The 15,673-nt window shown below is 53.2% G+C and overlaps 1 protein-coding gene across 1 annotated transcript in view; it reads right to left on the reverse strand.

The window, feature by feature from the left end:
- The window catches only part of LOC132079267 (hydrocephalus-inducing protein-like), a 66,325-nt gene that overhangs the window by 23,738 nt on the left and 26,914 nt on the right, over positions 1-15,673 (reverse strand). The window contains exons 18-30 of the mRNA XM_059481768.1: positions 14,841-15,079; positions 13,435-13,687; positions 12,666-12,902; positions 11,268-11,408; positions 10,461-10,777; positions 8,784-8,949; positions 8,207-8,392; positions 7,307-7,516; positions 6,322-6,450; positions 3,275-3,452; positions 2,551-2,756; positions 1,704-1,837; positions 608-744 (exon numbers count right to left, since the gene is read on the reverse strand). Of these exons, the coding sequence (XP_059337751.1) occupies positions 608-744; positions 1,704-1,837; positions 2,551-2,756; positions 3,275-3,452; positions 6,322-6,450; positions 7,307-7,516; positions 8,207-8,392; positions 8,784-8,949; positions 10,461-10,777; positions 11,268-11,408; positions 12,666-12,902; positions 13,435-13,687; positions 14,841-15,079 (2,533 nt within the window). The remainder of the gene's footprint in view (positions 1-607; positions 745-1,703; positions 1,838-2,550; positions 2,757-3,274; positions 3,453-6,321; positions 6,451-7,306; positions 7,517-8,206; positions 8,393-8,783; positions 8,950-10,460; positions 10,778-11,267; positions 11,409-12,665; positions 12,903-13,434; positions 13,688-14,840; positions 15,080-15,673) is intronic.

Consider the following 15,673-nt stretch of genomic DNA (forward strand, 5'->3'; position numbering starts at 1 on the left):
CACCAGAAATACAAAATGTGTCATAAGCACATTTAGGTCTTACAGGTGTCCTAGCTGAGAGGTCTGGCAAAAGCACCATGCCCTGCTGTGACCTGGACAAAAACTTCAGAGTGCACCTGAACACCCTTCAGACACAGCGAGCCACTGTGTGATGGAAGGGCAGCCTTGCCTCAAGGTCTCTTTTGGAAACCTCTTTTGATCCACCAGAGGATCTCACAGGCTGCTTCCTCAAAAAAGGCTGAATACAAGTCCTGCGATAGTGTGAACTTCAAACAAAGCACTTCAAAAACACAGCAGACCCCACTGGTTGGCAAAGTAAGCCCATAGAGTGCCCAAAGAAACTCGATGCCCATGGGAGCCAAGGGTGGAAGATGCTGAGAGGTGACCAGGGTGATGGTCACCATTGGCCCCTGCACTGAAGCGTTAGGGCAGTCACAGGCAGGCCAAATCCCTGGGCATGGCTGGCCAGGAGAGTTCTGCCTCTAAAGCTCTCAGCAGAGGCACTGAGAAGAAAAAGCTCAGAAACCTCCCCAGGTTCAATGGCTTAAGCTAATCTGTCTGAGACACCTCCTCCAAGCCCATAGGAAGTGTCTCCAGCACTGCTTACCTGTGTTCTCCAGGACAGATACATGGATCTGGAAGGACACTGGGATCTGCCCATGGTTGGTGATCTCCAGAGTGCTTCTCTCAGTGAAACCCTTACGGACAGTGCCCATGTCCAGGACATACTCGGGCAGCTCAACTCTGCAAGGAAGATTAAGGACAGTCCTTAAACCACAGCCTGGCTACACATCCAAGTGGATGGAGGATACAAATACAGTGGCTGTTTCTTTATTCACTGCTGTAAAAACTCAGCTCAAGCCCATGAAACCCATGGCCTAACCACCTGGCAATGACTTTGGGAAGTCAGGAGAAGTGCAGCTCCTAGGTTTTTTCAGCTACTAATGGTACCTGAAAATAAGTTTAAAATGGACACTGGCCACAGCTCCTCTGCCATGAAAACCCAGTGTAAGTGAGTATACTAGGTCTCCACCAGTCTCAATGAAACTGCTTAGCCTGGTGTACAGCCTGAGCCTGAAATTGCTTTGGGGCCTAGTAACAAGATTTGCCTGCACAGGAAATCTTCATTGCTCTGCAACCAGACCACACGATCTGTTCTGCAGAGCATCTCCTTCCTGAATTGAAGCTCCCGTGCTTGTGCTGCATCATGATGGTGCAAAGGGATGGACCAAGTCACCTAGATAAGCCCTGCCACCCCACCAGGGTTCAAGCCATCTGATGTTGGGTTTTAAAGGGTTTGCTGACACGTGCAGTTCCCTTCTCCTTTTGTTCAGTATCACAGCTGCACAGCTGTTAGTTGGAAGCAAGACCTCAGCTGGGAGTTGTCTCTTTCAGAGCTAGGCAGCAGGGACAGAATCTATGCTGTCTGGAAGGGCTAGAAGGTCTGCACTGGGTCCCCCAGCTCTAGGGACAGAACCCCACACCTGTGGGGAGCTGAGCAGTGCAAAGCTCAGCGTGGTGCTGGGGAAGGGAGGACACTCTGCTGCTCACATGCAGCATGTCACAGCCACCAGGACCAGACCCCTTCTGGAGTCCAGGCTGTTCCCAGCTCTGCAGACACAGGGAGCTCTCAGGAGAAGGGGACATGGCTGGGTGTTCCCACCCAGGGGCACCTGGAGATGGGGATGGGAGTCCCTACTCACTTGACAAGGCTCTGGCACAGCTCCTTGTCAGGGAAGCTGCTCGTCGGGGGTAGGGACATGAACTGTTCCTGCAGCTCCACAGCAGCCTTCGCTACCAGGTTCCTCACCATGTTTAACTGCAACTGAGTGTTTGTCTGAGGAAAGGGAAGACGGGCTGTTTAGCAAAGGTCCTTCCCATGGTTTACACCTGAGAAAGGATCCCAGCCCACTCTTGTTGGGAGGGGGTGTGGGGTCCTCCTGTCGGGCTGCTCAGTGCCTGTGACACCTCCTGCTCTCTTAGCCAGGACCTCATCTCCAGGGAAGTAACTCCAGCATCTTTGCCTGCCCAGACACTGTTAGCAAAGATGATCTGGCCAGGCAGACAGACAAGCCAGGAACCTTCCAGAGCTCCAGATACTTGCCTGCCCCCAGCCGGTACCAAGGCAGCTTGGACAAAAACTGTCTTGAAAGGGGGACCAAGCTGGTGCCTATTGGAGATGAGCCCTGCCAGCACAGCCCCTGGGCACAATCAGGCAGCTGCTGTTAAGATCTGTAAATCTGGCAGGGCTTGGGCTGGGACCAACAAACTCCCCAGCAATGATCTGCATCTCCTTCAAAGCACCATCAACTCCATCCCTGGAGCATGGCCTTCAGGATCTCTCCCTGGGGTAGGCAGGAAGCTGGTGCAGCCCCAGAGGAGACCATGACCAGCGTGGCAGCCCTAGGGGCAATGCTGAGGTGACACAAGGTTGTCAGTGGGCAGGGAGGTCCCGGGTGCCATCAGGGCAGCAGGAGCTGCTGTGTGCTGCAAGGGGCTCAGGTGACATGGGAGGTGGCCTGTGCCAAACGGGGCTGCAGCTGTTCTTACTGCAGTGCCAGAGGCAATCACGCTGGGCTGCAGGTCCCGAGTCTTCGGAATCAGACTCTTTGGAGTCTGAGCTTCTGCGGTCTGAGACTTCAAGGTCTCAGTCTTCAGGCTCTGAGTCTTCTTCCGAGCACCTGATTTACTCTTCTGACTGTGTTGTTGCAGCGGTTTTACGGGCTGTGTCAGAGGCTTCTCATGTGTTTCATCTCCTGAAGGAAGAAAACATCCACAAAGAGAAGTGTGAGCAAAGTGCTAGTCCCACTGAAGCTGGGAAGTCCCTACTTCACAACACTGGTTTCTTCCAGAAAGAAATCCCTCAAGCCATCTAAGGAAAGTGGATGCTGCTGCTCCTCTCTGAATTCTCATGTTCGCTCCCACCCACCTCCCTTGCCACTGAGGAGCAGCTCATCCCCTGCAATGTCACACAAACCCAACCCTGCCACAAGCCCTGCCAGCCTCTCTTACAGCTTTCCCAAGCCTTTCACTCTAGCCATCATCCTTCAGGACCCTGCCAGATGAGCTGGCAGGCTCTGCAGGTTGGTTCCTGGGACAAAGCCCACATGGGATGCTCTGCTCAAGACTCATGAAGCAACCAGGGGGCTTGAGTTGGTCTGGGAGTCCTGCAACCCTCCAGGCTTGGTGGAGGTTGGGATGAGCTGCCCTATGGGCCTATGGTAGGGAACAAAACCAGAGGGGTCCTTCCTGGGGGCAGACAGACAGTGCCCACCTTTGATGTTCCAGGGCAGGTTCAAAGTGATCATGGGAAAGGATGCTTCTCCTTTCAGGCAGATCTTTTCTGGTTCCAGGTCACCCACTTTAAGATGGTAAGTCCTGCTGAAGGCTCCTGGTAATCCTGGCATGTAAGAGAATTCCAGCACTTGCTTCTCGCCAGGTGCAATGGAGCCCTGCATGGACAGGAGAGGAGGGAGGGAATGCATCAGAGTGTTTGATGGGGATGGCTCAGGGGACAGACAGGCTGAGCAGACAGGTTCTCATCTAGAAGAAACCATCAGATCACATCACCTTAGTGATAAACATATTACAGTATTGGCTTTCACAACTGTTAGAGTAAATACTATGTGTTTTATAATGTTGACTTTTGTAAAAGAAGTTTTGCTAAAGTTTAGAGTTCTTTTAATGCAAATGTTGTGTTGTGATACCAATGTTGGTGAAGAGTTGTTGTAGTATTAACACTTAACCAATGAAGGAATGGAAACCTGTTGAATGTGTAAAAAAGTTAACAAATGACCAGGACTAGGACAACTGCACATACTCCAAAAAGATGAGACGGAGGAGGAACTATGTTAAATTATCTCAATATGTATAAGCATTTGTAGATATGGCTGATGCAATACCCAGGGTATATCAGGGCTGTTGCTGTGCTGACTGGTCTGTGCCTCTGGCTAAGCACCCAAGCCAAGCACCTAGTGCTGTTACTTCTGCTTTGTTGACTTTGTCCCCTTTGTCTCTTACTAAATTTTCTTTAAATTTTAACTGAGGAGTGGCCTTCATTTTTCACACCTTCTACCTTCCTTGTGCCCAAAGAGTCGAGCCTCTGACCCCGGGGTGCAGTGTGTCCTCCCCAGGGCTCATAAGGCTGCAGCCCCAGCACAGCTCTGCTGCTGATGGGGTTTGCCCTCTGCCAGCAAGCGCCTGCCTCGTCAAAAAAAAGGCTCTTGTGTTGCCGCTGTGGAAGGGAAATGCCTGCACTGAGCAGGGCCAGCAGCTCCTCTCATCCCTTGCAGGAGGCAGCCATGAAGAAATGGAAAGCCAATCGGCTTCCTCTTCCCACTGCAAGGAGGGACAAAGGCAGGAGCGCTGCTTCGGCTCAAAGACATCCATCCAGACAGGACTGAGAAGCTTGGACAGTGGTGGGATGCTGCAGATTTTTCTCCAGCTCTTCCAGCCCCGCTGCTCCCTGGCCCCCTCACTGCCCCACAAAGGCGCTGCACAGCAACAAAGCTGGAAGAGGCAGGGAGCAGCAAGGCTACTAAGGGATATGTGATCACACAGCCTGGGTAAGGTGACCCTCAGAAACGCTCCAGTGCCAGCACAGCCTGAGATCTCAGCCGTCGGGGTCCCCAGAGTGACTGTGAGCAACCAATTAAATTTTAAGTTATGCCACAACATATGTTATAAATCCACTTTCTGACATGGGGTGAAAAATTACTATAGAGGCTGTAGACGTGCTGGGAGCCTTAACACATCGCACGCGTAAAGGAGGTCGTTAGGAGAAAATGCAGACAGGCTCTGTGTCTGGGGGGCTGCAAGAGATTTCCCCCTTGGAGGCAAGCAGACCCCGAAGCCCGGGAAAATTTTGCCCGTCTGACCAACAGTCTTCCTAAAAGGGCTGAGTTACGGGAGGAATCTTAGCATATACAAGCAGTTAACACTGCCAGGTTTTCCCCGCCATTTTTGTTTTTTGTTGGGCTTAGATCACCCGGAGGGTCCGGCTCCCTGCAGAGCCACTTCTTCCCTGTCTGTCTACGCTGCTGTTGCCTCTTCCCCGCTCGCCACGGCAACCCAGTGCTCCTCTGCTTCCCCGAGGGAGCAGCCGCCGTGTCCCGAAGGGACAAACCGCGGCTGCTGAGCCCGGTCCGGCCCGGCCGCAGCCCGCGGGACAGCCAGCCCTGCTGCCGGCCATGGAGCCGGGCCCGGTGCCGGCCATGGAGCCGGGCCCTGCTGCCCGCCCATGGAGCCGGGCCCTGCTGCCGGCCATGGAGCCGGGCCCTGCTGCCGGCGAATCCAGCCCGGCCCCGCTGCCGCCCGATCCAGCCCGGCCCCGCTGCCCGCCCATGGAGCCCGGCCCGGTGCCGCCCGATGGAGCCGGGCCCCGCTGCCGGCAGATCCAGCCCGGCCCCGCTGCCGGCAGATCCAGCCCGGCCCCGCTGCCGGCCCATGGAGCCGGGCCCCGCTGCCGGCAGATCCAGCCCGGCCCCGCTGCCGGCAGATCCAGCCCGGCCCCGCTGCCGGCAGATCCAGCCCGGCCCCGCTGCCGGCAGATCCAGCCCGGCCCCGCTGCCGGCAGATCCAGCCCGGCCCCGCTGCCGGCAGATCCAGCCCGGCCCCGCTGCCGGCAGATCCAGCCCGGCCCCGCTGCCGGCAGATCCAGCCCGGCCCCGCTGCCGGCCCATGGAGCCGGGCCCCGCTGCCGGCCCATGGAGCCGGGCCCCGCTGCCGGCAGATCCAGCCCGGCCCCGCTGCCGCCCGATCCAGCCCCTCACGCCGCGGCGGGCACGCACGCTGGTACGGTTGGCAGCACTTGCTCCATCTGCCGAGCAGGACCCGACACAGCGCCTCAGGGCTCTAGCAGTGACGCTCTGTCCCCGTCCTCTCTTTGCTCTGTCCGGTTCTTATTTTCTCTCTCACTCTTTTCTGTCCCCTTCTGGTCGGGACCATACCCTTTCTTTATCAAGAAACAGTTTTCAGATACAAGGCTGCGTTTGCGCCTTATTTTCATCCGAGAAATCTATCAAAAAGAATTCTCCTCTACTCCCCTTATAGCAGGACAGACAGCGACCAACACACCTGTGCCTCCCGCCGGTGTCGCCTCTGACAGCAGAGCCACCCACCAGCCAAGGCCATTGGGAAGTCTATCAGGTGAGCACTTGTTTGACCTTCTCTGCCCCCGGCAGAAATGGATTACAGCTCTGTCTCTCTCATGGCTGGGTTTGGGGGTTTCCCCTCCGACTTCCCCCGCCCCAGCTTTTTTCCTTTTAAAATTCTCCTGGGCTACCTGACACAGGGCTGGGCTCAGTCACTTGTGCTACTTACAGTGGTGGGGTTGACCAGAAACACACCAGGCAGACGCTGGTCTGCAGGGCTAGGGTTTAGCACCCAGTTGAATTTCATCTTGCCGGTGTTCTCCAGGGTGACATTGCTGTGATGAATTTCATTAAACAGCTGGAGAGAAGGCACAAGAGAGGGAAGTTACAGACCCAGGCCTGCTGCTGGGAATCCCCTTCCTCTCTCCTGGGTTTGAAAGCAGACACATCATGGGAGCAGGGACCAGGGAGGAGACAGGGGCACTTGGGAACCGGGGAACCCCCAGGCACAGGGCACCTGCACAGCACCAGGGAGCTCTGGCAGCACACAGAGCTGTGGTAACAACCACGTGAGGGCCAGGAATGAATGAACCAGGGGACACAGGCCCTCCTCTGCCCTCTGAGGGGTCACCAACAGCCAGGAGAAACAGAGACAGCACTGAGGCATTCCAGAAGAAAAGACACCTGCATGCAAGTATTGGCAAGCGACATGGATGCAACAAGGGAGTCACCCAGGGCAACACAGACAGGGCCAGCAGTTGGAAATATCTGTGGGCTTTCAATTGAAAAAGAGTGAAGTGGGGATTATTCTGGGACATTCTCTCCAAATATAGTGACTGAAAGCCTAACTTTTTCCCTTGATTATTGTGTGGATTAAGCAAGAGCTTTAGACAAGAGCATCTCCTTGGAGGTCAGGCTTTAGGAGTGGACCAGCAGAGGGATGTCTCAGGGACACACCCCTCAGAGCATCCCCACTGGGCCCCTGCCTGCCCCAGGAGGCAGTGTTAGGTACCCTGAAAAAGAGGCATTCCCAGCATTGTGGAGAGGGTTGGAGATGGCCATTTTAAAGCAGCTTGGATGCCAGATGTGTCCCTCAAAGGTTGGACTTCCAAGCCCCAGAGCCAACAAAGGGGCTGGGAAGGGCAGGGAGCCCTGGAGCGAGGTGGGCAGGAAGCCACCAAGGCAAGGAGCTGTGGCAGGGATGTGTGTGGTACCTGAGAGCCACAGTAGGTCTCCCGGGGGCTCACGGAGTAGCTGATGCATGAGGCCTCCCCAGTCAGCATCACCTCGTAGGTGGGGCCTCCCTCCACGTAGCACAGCGCCGTGACATAGGAGATGGTGTTGAACTGGCTACAGAAGGTGAAGGAGACCTGCTGGCTCTCTCCTGGCTGCAGCACACCTGACAGTGGCAGGATACTGAAAACCTGAAGGACAGGAGAGATTGAGGTGTTGCGCATGGAAATGGATGCAAAGAGCATCTTGGAGCAAAGTGCAGCTGTACCTGGAGGGGCCTATTCCACAAACACTGCCAGAATCACCCTCATCTCATCCTGCATCCATGCCATTGACCAGTGCAGGGACCATGGGGAAAATCTTCTCCCATACTCACAGATCAATGCATTAATTAATACACTAAATTAAAGTAAATGTCTCCTGGCAGTAGAAATTCTCTCTGATGCACAACTTGTCTTTAAAAAGCATTTCTTACTGCTTTTAGCAAAGGTGGACACTCAGAGTGAGAGCTCTTGGAGCTCAGGGAGTCAGAGAAGAGCTCCAGCCCAGCTCATCTGACTCCTGAGGCCTTTCCCCTTTCTCTCTGATGTATATGGTGCGTTCTCAAGGTGCCTCAGCAAAAGCTCCTGCAAAAATTTCCTATGAGATGAGGTCTAGGGGGAGCAGTGCCCTCCATAGGTGCTGCACAGCATCCTTGGGCAGCCCTACAAGGTGTCCTGCACGGCCTCTCCAACTACCAGCTGCTCCAGCAGCACTTGGTGATGGGCCTGCAGGGATGGGAGGCCCCTCTGTGGCCAATGCTGAGGGCCCCCAGTGGCACTGGGAGCTGCAGCCCTGCTTGCCACACTGACAGTGTGCAAGTGAGACAGATTCCCTCTTACCTCCTCCGTGGCCACGGGAGTGTGCAGTACATCCCTGGGAGGCATGGTTCCCACCAACTCTAGTGGGCTGTAATACCGTGGCACCTGAAAGACAAGCCATTTTCTATGCTGGGAGGAAGAGACAGCTACTTTGCAAAGTCCCACTTTGTAAGACAGCTTCAGGGCCAGCAGTGCAATAGCAGCTCTCTAGTGAAAGCAGGGACCTGGAAACAGGGAGTCTGGCTGGGTTGGGAAGAGGCTCCATGGAGATCAGGATCATCCCAGCTTGTCTGGGAGGGAAGCTGGAGGTGTTACCATGATGATGCAGAGAAAATCGTCATCTTACATTGGGAAGGAAACAAGGCAAAAAATCCCACACTCAACACAGATCTGTAGGATCTGAGCCAGCTTCTCCAAGGAAAACTCTCCTATTTCTCCCTCCCCCTCAGCCCATGTCCAGCCACTGGCCCTGCTGCCCAGCCCACTGTCAGGGCACAGCACAGCAGGGCAGCAAAAAGAGAGGTCAGCAGCACAAGCATGACCTGGTGCTGGCAGGCTGGGGAGGCAACACAAGCACTAGGTGTACAAGAAAATCTACCTCTGCTACTGAAGAGTGGGCAGAATCCTGCGATTCTTGCAGGGCTGTGGCTGTCTCCTGCACACTTCTAAACCTGAGGCGTCTCCTGAGAGATGACGCGGAAGGCAAACTGGTTCTCCTCTCCTTGGGTGGTCGGGGTCTGAATTTAGCTGAGCTAAGCTCGTATCTGGAATATAACATAACTATGAACAGGGAGCTGCAGTGGGAGGGAGGGAGGGACAGCTGCACGAGCAGCTCCTGGCCAGGATGCAGCCCCTGGCTGGGTGCTGGCTCGTTGAACTGAGAAATGGTTTGATCCAGCCCTTCCCAATCCAGGCTGGGGCAGGTCTGTTCTAAAGGCAGCCCAGGGATGGCACTGAGGTGCTGCAGCAGCTGCAACTGCTCGCATTGAGCAATTACAGAGGACAGGCATTTACACCTGGTGGGGATGCAAAAAGCACAGTGGGAGTGGAAAAGACAGAAAAGGCAGCAAAAAGGTGAGATTTGAGGCACCAAGGGGTAGAGCCGGCCACTGATGAGCCAGCACAGCCCCCACCCCCAGTGCCCAACACCAGAAACTGCATCTCTACCTGGGGGACTTGGTTGACATTTTCCAACACTCCCAGGTGACTCAGGTCACATCCCCCACTTTTAATTGAAGCAGGTGCTCAGGGTAACTCTGCTTGTGTTTCTAATGCCACGTGAGGGACACAGTCAAACCGTGCCTGCCTGTCACCCTGCTGAGCTGCAAGTGCTCCCCACAGTCAAACATGACCTGGGTGCTCCATTCCCAGACAAGGGCCTGTAATGACCTGCTCCCCAAAGAATCACTGCCTTCAGCTTTGTAGCTTGTTATCTAAGGCTAGGTTTAATTTCTGGATGAGGTGCTCTCTCATTATAACCCTCAAGAGATCCCTAATCATCTATTCCACTGTCTTTAGTTTTAATGAATGGTTTGAGGCAACTTCCCAGGACCATGGTGCCCAGAGAATGACATTTTTCACTCTAAAGTAGAAACTCTCTGGAAGGCAGGGATAGGAGATGATGTGACGAACGAGTCCTGCTGCCAAGCACTACAGAACCCATAAGGGAAATGTTGCAGCGAGGAGAAATCAAAATGAGTAACAAGTGTCACAAAAAAAAGGAGTGAAGAATCGAAGATGTCCACTGAAAGCTGACCCCTGGGAAAGAAATCATCCTGGCAGTAAAGGAGTTGTCTCAGAAAAGAAGGAAAGGGAAGGCTGTTCAGCTGGCTGTTCAGCATCAGCCCAGGCACTAAGTAGCTCTTTGGCTGGTGTTGGGACCTTCTGGGCATCCTCCAGCACAGTGCCAGGGAGGAAGGCAAGGAGCAGAGAGCAGCTCCTGCAGAGAGGACCCATCCCAAAGCAGAGGGGCCAGAAAGGCCTCCAGCAGCACTGTGGGATCTGGGACTGGGAGCCTTTCATCAAGGTGGACATGGTCTCAGGCCACAGAGGTCTGAGAAAGCAGCTTTCACCCCAGCTTTCCTTCCCAGGGGAAACCACTCGGGGGGCTATGCAGCATCAAACTGGTGGAAAACCTATTCCCTGAGCACCCAGCCTGAGCACAGCTGGTCGGTGTTATTTGCACCAGAAAAAGTCAGAAGTACTTTGTTCTTTGCCAAGTACAAACAGGACACCAGCAAGAAGAGCTTCAAGGAGAGGGCAAAGGTGCACATACCTCAACCTGTAAACCTGGCTCTTGGAATGGAATGACCAGTGGTACTGGACGGGCAGTGGGCTACAGTTGGTTATCTTCAGAGAACGCACTTCTTCAGTGCCAGCCACAATGCAGCCAAACTCCAGGGATCTGGACTGCATTTGGAGATTTGGGAAGTGCACTTCTCCCCGAAGGATGATACGCTCCACAAGAGGATGGCCCCTGACCATGTCTATCTTCAGAAGCTTCTCTGTTTTCCAGCTCTTAAAATCCAGTTTATAAGCTGGGTCGAATGCGATGTAGAGATGGCAGGTCTCCCCTACACCCACTCTCACAGGCTGCAAGGAGATGAGCAGTAATTAATCACCTGTGGGATGATGTCCCAAGGTCTGACAGCAGCAAACAGTAAATGCTCAAAGTGAGCCCAGCATGGGCTCCTCAGTTCATGGTTCATCTCTCTACAGCAGGGGTCTGACTGCAGGCACCACAGGCCAGTCCAGGATCCCTCAGGCTCCCGTTGCTGTGCTCAGCCCCAATCCAAGGGGGTGGCTGCTGGAGAGCTGGCATGCTTTCCAGGAGACACCTCTACTGCATGGCTTGCCCAGACCAAGCTGCCTGCTCCCTTCTCCCTGTGCCTTATTAAAGCCAGGATGGATCTTCTCAATTCAGATACTATTTTGATTCTTTCAGCAGCTCTGCTGATGCAGCTCAGGCCAGCCCACTGCTGATGCTACAGAATAAACTTCTTGACTCAAGGAGCTCCCAAGAGAAAGGCACCACAACATCCCTCCTCTCCAGACCCCACTGGAGGAGTCCAGGGCTGCTCACCTGGCCATCTGGGAGGGGCTGCTTCTCCTTATCACAGACCTGGAACGGCTGCTCCAAGCCCAGCATAAGGTCCAGTGGCAGCAGGCAGGTGTTTTTTATAGCCAAAGGCTGGTACTGCAGCCTCAGGACATCACTGGGTTTCTATGGAAACAGGAGAGAAGGAAAACCAGCCTCAACTAGCCATAGCCGTCCTTCTCCTTCTGCTGCATCTCACATTCTTCAGCCCAGAAGTGCATACATCTCTATTTACCCTTTCTATTTGTTTCTACCCTTCCAGGAGGTTTTTCCTGACAGCAGATGCTTTTCATGTTTAGAAACCACAGCATCATCTGGGGAACAGGGAAACACACCCATGTACAGATGAGGGAATAGGCCCCTGAGCAGAGGTGGCTGCTTGAACAAGATCTAAAGCAGAAAGTGAATCCAGGCCATTCATCTCCAGTTTTGTCTTTCTGTTGGGCAAAACAGCACTAGAGGATCTTCACTCACAGACAGTCATTTCTCACAACCTTATTGGCTCTAGCAGCCTCACAAAAGCCCGGGCTCTTCCTTCCTGTCTGTGCATTGTGCTGGGCTTCCTGCGTGGTTCAGAGAAACCAGAGGCTTTGGGAAGCTGGTTCTGGAGGTACTGGTATCAAACAGGTGCTGTGCCATAGTATGCCATAAATCAGTTTGTGTGTGTGTCATTGAGCAGAACCCAGGCAGAATCAGGGAGAGCTGAAAAGCTCCTAAATTACATCTGAACTGCCTGTTCCAGGGGGGGATTCTGTACTTCAGTGGAAGCCTGGGAAACCAGAGGAGAGGCCTGAAACTACAGAAACCAAAGGATGAAAGATCTTCTCTTTTTTAGACAACTTGCAGGAGAGGGAAAGGTGATGCTGGAGTTGGGATCCAGAGACTAAAGGGCACCTGCTCTGCCTCAGTGTCATCACTGCAGTTGCAGGATGCCTGGGGGTCCTTTGAAGACTTAGGGAAATGCACAGAGCTGTACTATATAACTATACCATAAAGCATTCATGCCAATAGCAGAGAAGGCAAAGAGACATAGAAGGTGATGGGTTTTTCCTTGTCAGCCTGAGGAATTCACAGGAATCTCCATTTTTCCCAGCTTCCCTACAGTATCGGTGCACAGACATCACCATGCCTTGGAGCATCCTCCAAAACCTCTCTTTACAGTGAGCAGAGAAATTGGCATTTCTCTGGAAGTGGCCATGATCCCCCTTGGCAGTGCAGCTGTAACTGCAGTTTTACTTTGGGGAAATTAAATACCAGTCTCATCCCTAAAAGCATCTTCACTCACTTTACAGAGTGCCTCAGGAAGGGTAAAGAGGGGCTTTAACCCAAGCACACACCCCCCTCAGCCATGCTGTTAAATGCCAGCATGCAATCCAGACTTACCTTGGTCACCTGGAAAGAGAAGTGTCTGGCTGACAATTCTATAGAAGGGTGAATAAATTTGCAGGTAATGACTGTCTCCATTATCTTCTCAGTCCTGCTGGTTGCCATACTGACAGCTTCACACATCACATAATCCTGCACCTCCTGCGTGCAAGAGTCACTTGTCACCAGTGGGTGGTGGCAGAGCATCCAGCAAATGCCCTCCACTGGCTCAGCACCCGCCACCCACCACAGGCTCTATAATTGCCACAGAGTTATGGTCACTGCCCCCTTTTCTTCCAGTGATGCAGCTTATTTATTTTGTGCTCAATTGTCGGTAACACTGCACCCCAATACCCACAAAAGGCACTTGTGAGATAACTCCCTCCCTTCACAAGGCTTTTGTTTTACTCCATGCTTACCCCAGATAAATCACTTGGCACTTGTTTAATTCACTTTCTTTTTGGGCTTTTAGACTAAGTGTAACTTATTTCTCTGCCCTTCTTTTCTGACTCAGCATGCAGCACTGTTTGCCCAAAAAGAGCAATATTTCCTTCCACTGCTGCTTTGGGATCAGCACTGGGTTTTGGTAGCTGTGGAATCACAATAAAGCCTTAGCTGGTCTGATGGTGGCCAGCAAGGAAAGCAACTGGTGCTGCCACAGAAACATGTGGTCTTACATCAGCTTCTTAAAGGCCTCTGCTCAGTTCCCCAGGGAAATGTGAAGGGAACAAGCCCAGGGGAGGGGATCTGATGGTGGCCCAGGCTCAGCCCACGGTGGGGACCTCACCTGTGCGATGCTGGAGAAGCCTCGCAGCACCATGTCCTCAGACCGGCCTGGCTGCAGGTCCATCGACAGCGGCTCCAGCCCAAACAAAGGCTCGGCACGTTTGGGGCTCTGGGAATCATCCTTGGGGCTGCTGAGGGCTGAGACACTCTGGCCCTCCTGCTCAGATGGGCTGTAGCATTCCACTCTCCAGAAGAGCCGATGGAAATGGTGGCCCCTGTTTGTTACTTTGAACTGACGAATACAGGGCACCAGGCTGGAATAGAAGGCAGGATGGAAAATAGTATGGGAGTTGCTTTTTCCCTGGTCATCAGATTGCTCCCAGTGAGCAACCTGAGGTGTTAATTGCTTGGAGACTGTCTACATTTCCAGTTCCTAATGTGGACCGGAAATAGTGTCTGATAAGGTGCCCTTTTGACATCGTTATTTCAAAGGGAAATATGTTTATAATGGTAATGTAACATTTGCCAGGTGAGGCTAACAGGAGGTGGTGTTTTCCTCCAAGATGTTTGTTCTGGGTTGATTCATACTGTTACTGTCTTTTGTAATAATCTGTGCCTGAAACTGTTACTGAATCTTTGAGATCCTGCACTGGGGGACATTGTGTGGGGGGGTATGATTGCAGACATTTCTAAAAGCCAGCTCGGAGGCAGTTTCTGGATGATCCCAGCAAGCTGGTAAAAAGTGTCTGCCTGCTCCAGGAGAGGACACCAGGGGTGCAGAGCCTCTCTCATTCGTAGTAGCTTTGGTTTTGCACTGCTAGCCAAACTTGTAGAAACTTCATTTTGCATTAGAAACTGTTTGGAAGTGAACTTTGCAAACTCTGCTGGCAGTGAAAAATCGAGTGAGGTGCTGGGCAGAGCAGGGCAGCAGCAGAGCCCACGAACAGCACGAGGAAGCGGCGGCAGCAGCCGTGCGGACCCCACACAAACCAGAGTTTCCATCTGCCTCTGGAACTGCTCTGTGCGCTCCTGCCTTGCCCGTGGGGGTTGTCACCCTCCTGTCTCGTTGTTCCCAGGGCCCCTGCTTGCCATTTTGGAAGGGAAGGGTGTGATGCCATCTTCCCTTGGTCCCTCAGCCACAGGGAGGGACTGCCTCATCTGGACACCATTTCAGGAACCTTTTGTTCTGGGGGAGCCTGTGAGATCATTACTTGGTCAAGTGAGGACATCAATGTATCAGAGCTAAAGACAATTCAATGGCAATTTAGCAACTGGTTTCCCTGTCAGTGGCTTTTGAGGGTGTCTAACAACTCTCAACTGGCCATCACATGCTTCTAAAAGAATCTCTGCCTTCAGGGAAGGAGTCAGGGCTTTCAACACTGAAGAAGACCTTGCCTGAAGGACTACAGCAAAACTGCTCCTTGTTGAGACAGGAGGAGGAGAGGTGCGAGTGGAGAGATCTCCTACCTGAATTGGTATCCCAGGTTGAGCTCTGGGCTGAATGGCTTGTCTATGACAATTGTGGTGCCAGTGCCCAAAGCCACCAGCCCGAAGGCGGTGCTAAGGCTGCTCCCAATGAACACCCGGACAGGGACAGAGAAAAGCCCCCTGTCATCCAGGGTTGCTGTGACAGTCACAGGCACCTCACCCCCAGCAGGGATCACTCCTTCGCTGGGTTCAACGGTACAGCAGTGGCGTTTGCGAACCTGTAAGACAAGCACAATATGCATTTAGGAAACCACCCTGGTCTCTTGTGGGCCACAAGAGAAGAAAGACTAAAGAGAGGATGATAAAAATTATAAAGGTTTAAAATCCCTAAAATACAGTATTGGGCAACAGCAGAGTTCATACAACCTGTATTTTCCCCTCCTTTTAGGGACTCACCCAATTAACCCCGTCTTGCCCAACCCAAGGGATGCTTATCCTCAGGAGAGTGTTCCTTCCCCAGCCTTTCTCTGCAGTGCGGGCCAAGGAAAGCTGCTTTCTCTCTCCTGGCCTCTCACAAAGGCTCAAGGCCACAGGAAGCCAGGACTGCTCAAATCCCACTGCAGGAACCACATGGCTGGAGGACACTACTGAGAGCCTGAAGAGTATCTCTGCAAAACCAGGTAAGCAAAACCCCAACACCAAACAATTCTTCCCCAAGGAGCCATCAGTGCTTCTCAACACCCCCTGAAGGACTGAAGCCCTCACTTCCCACTGATCATCAGCTGTAGAGAGGTGCCCCAGGGCCCTCTGCTTTGGAAAAGTCACCTCTAAATGCTTCTAGCAGAGCAGGAAAGTAGGAAGCAGAAAGAAAA

The sequence above is a fragment of the Ammospiza nelsoni genome, chromosome 13 (assembly GCF_027579445.1).
Source record: "Ammospiza nelsoni isolate bAmmNel1 chromosome 13, bAmmNel1.pri, whole genome shotgun sequence".
Classification (NCBI taxonomy): Eukaryota; Metazoa; Chordata; class Aves; order Passeriformes; family Passerellidae; genus Ammospiza; species Ammospiza nelsoni.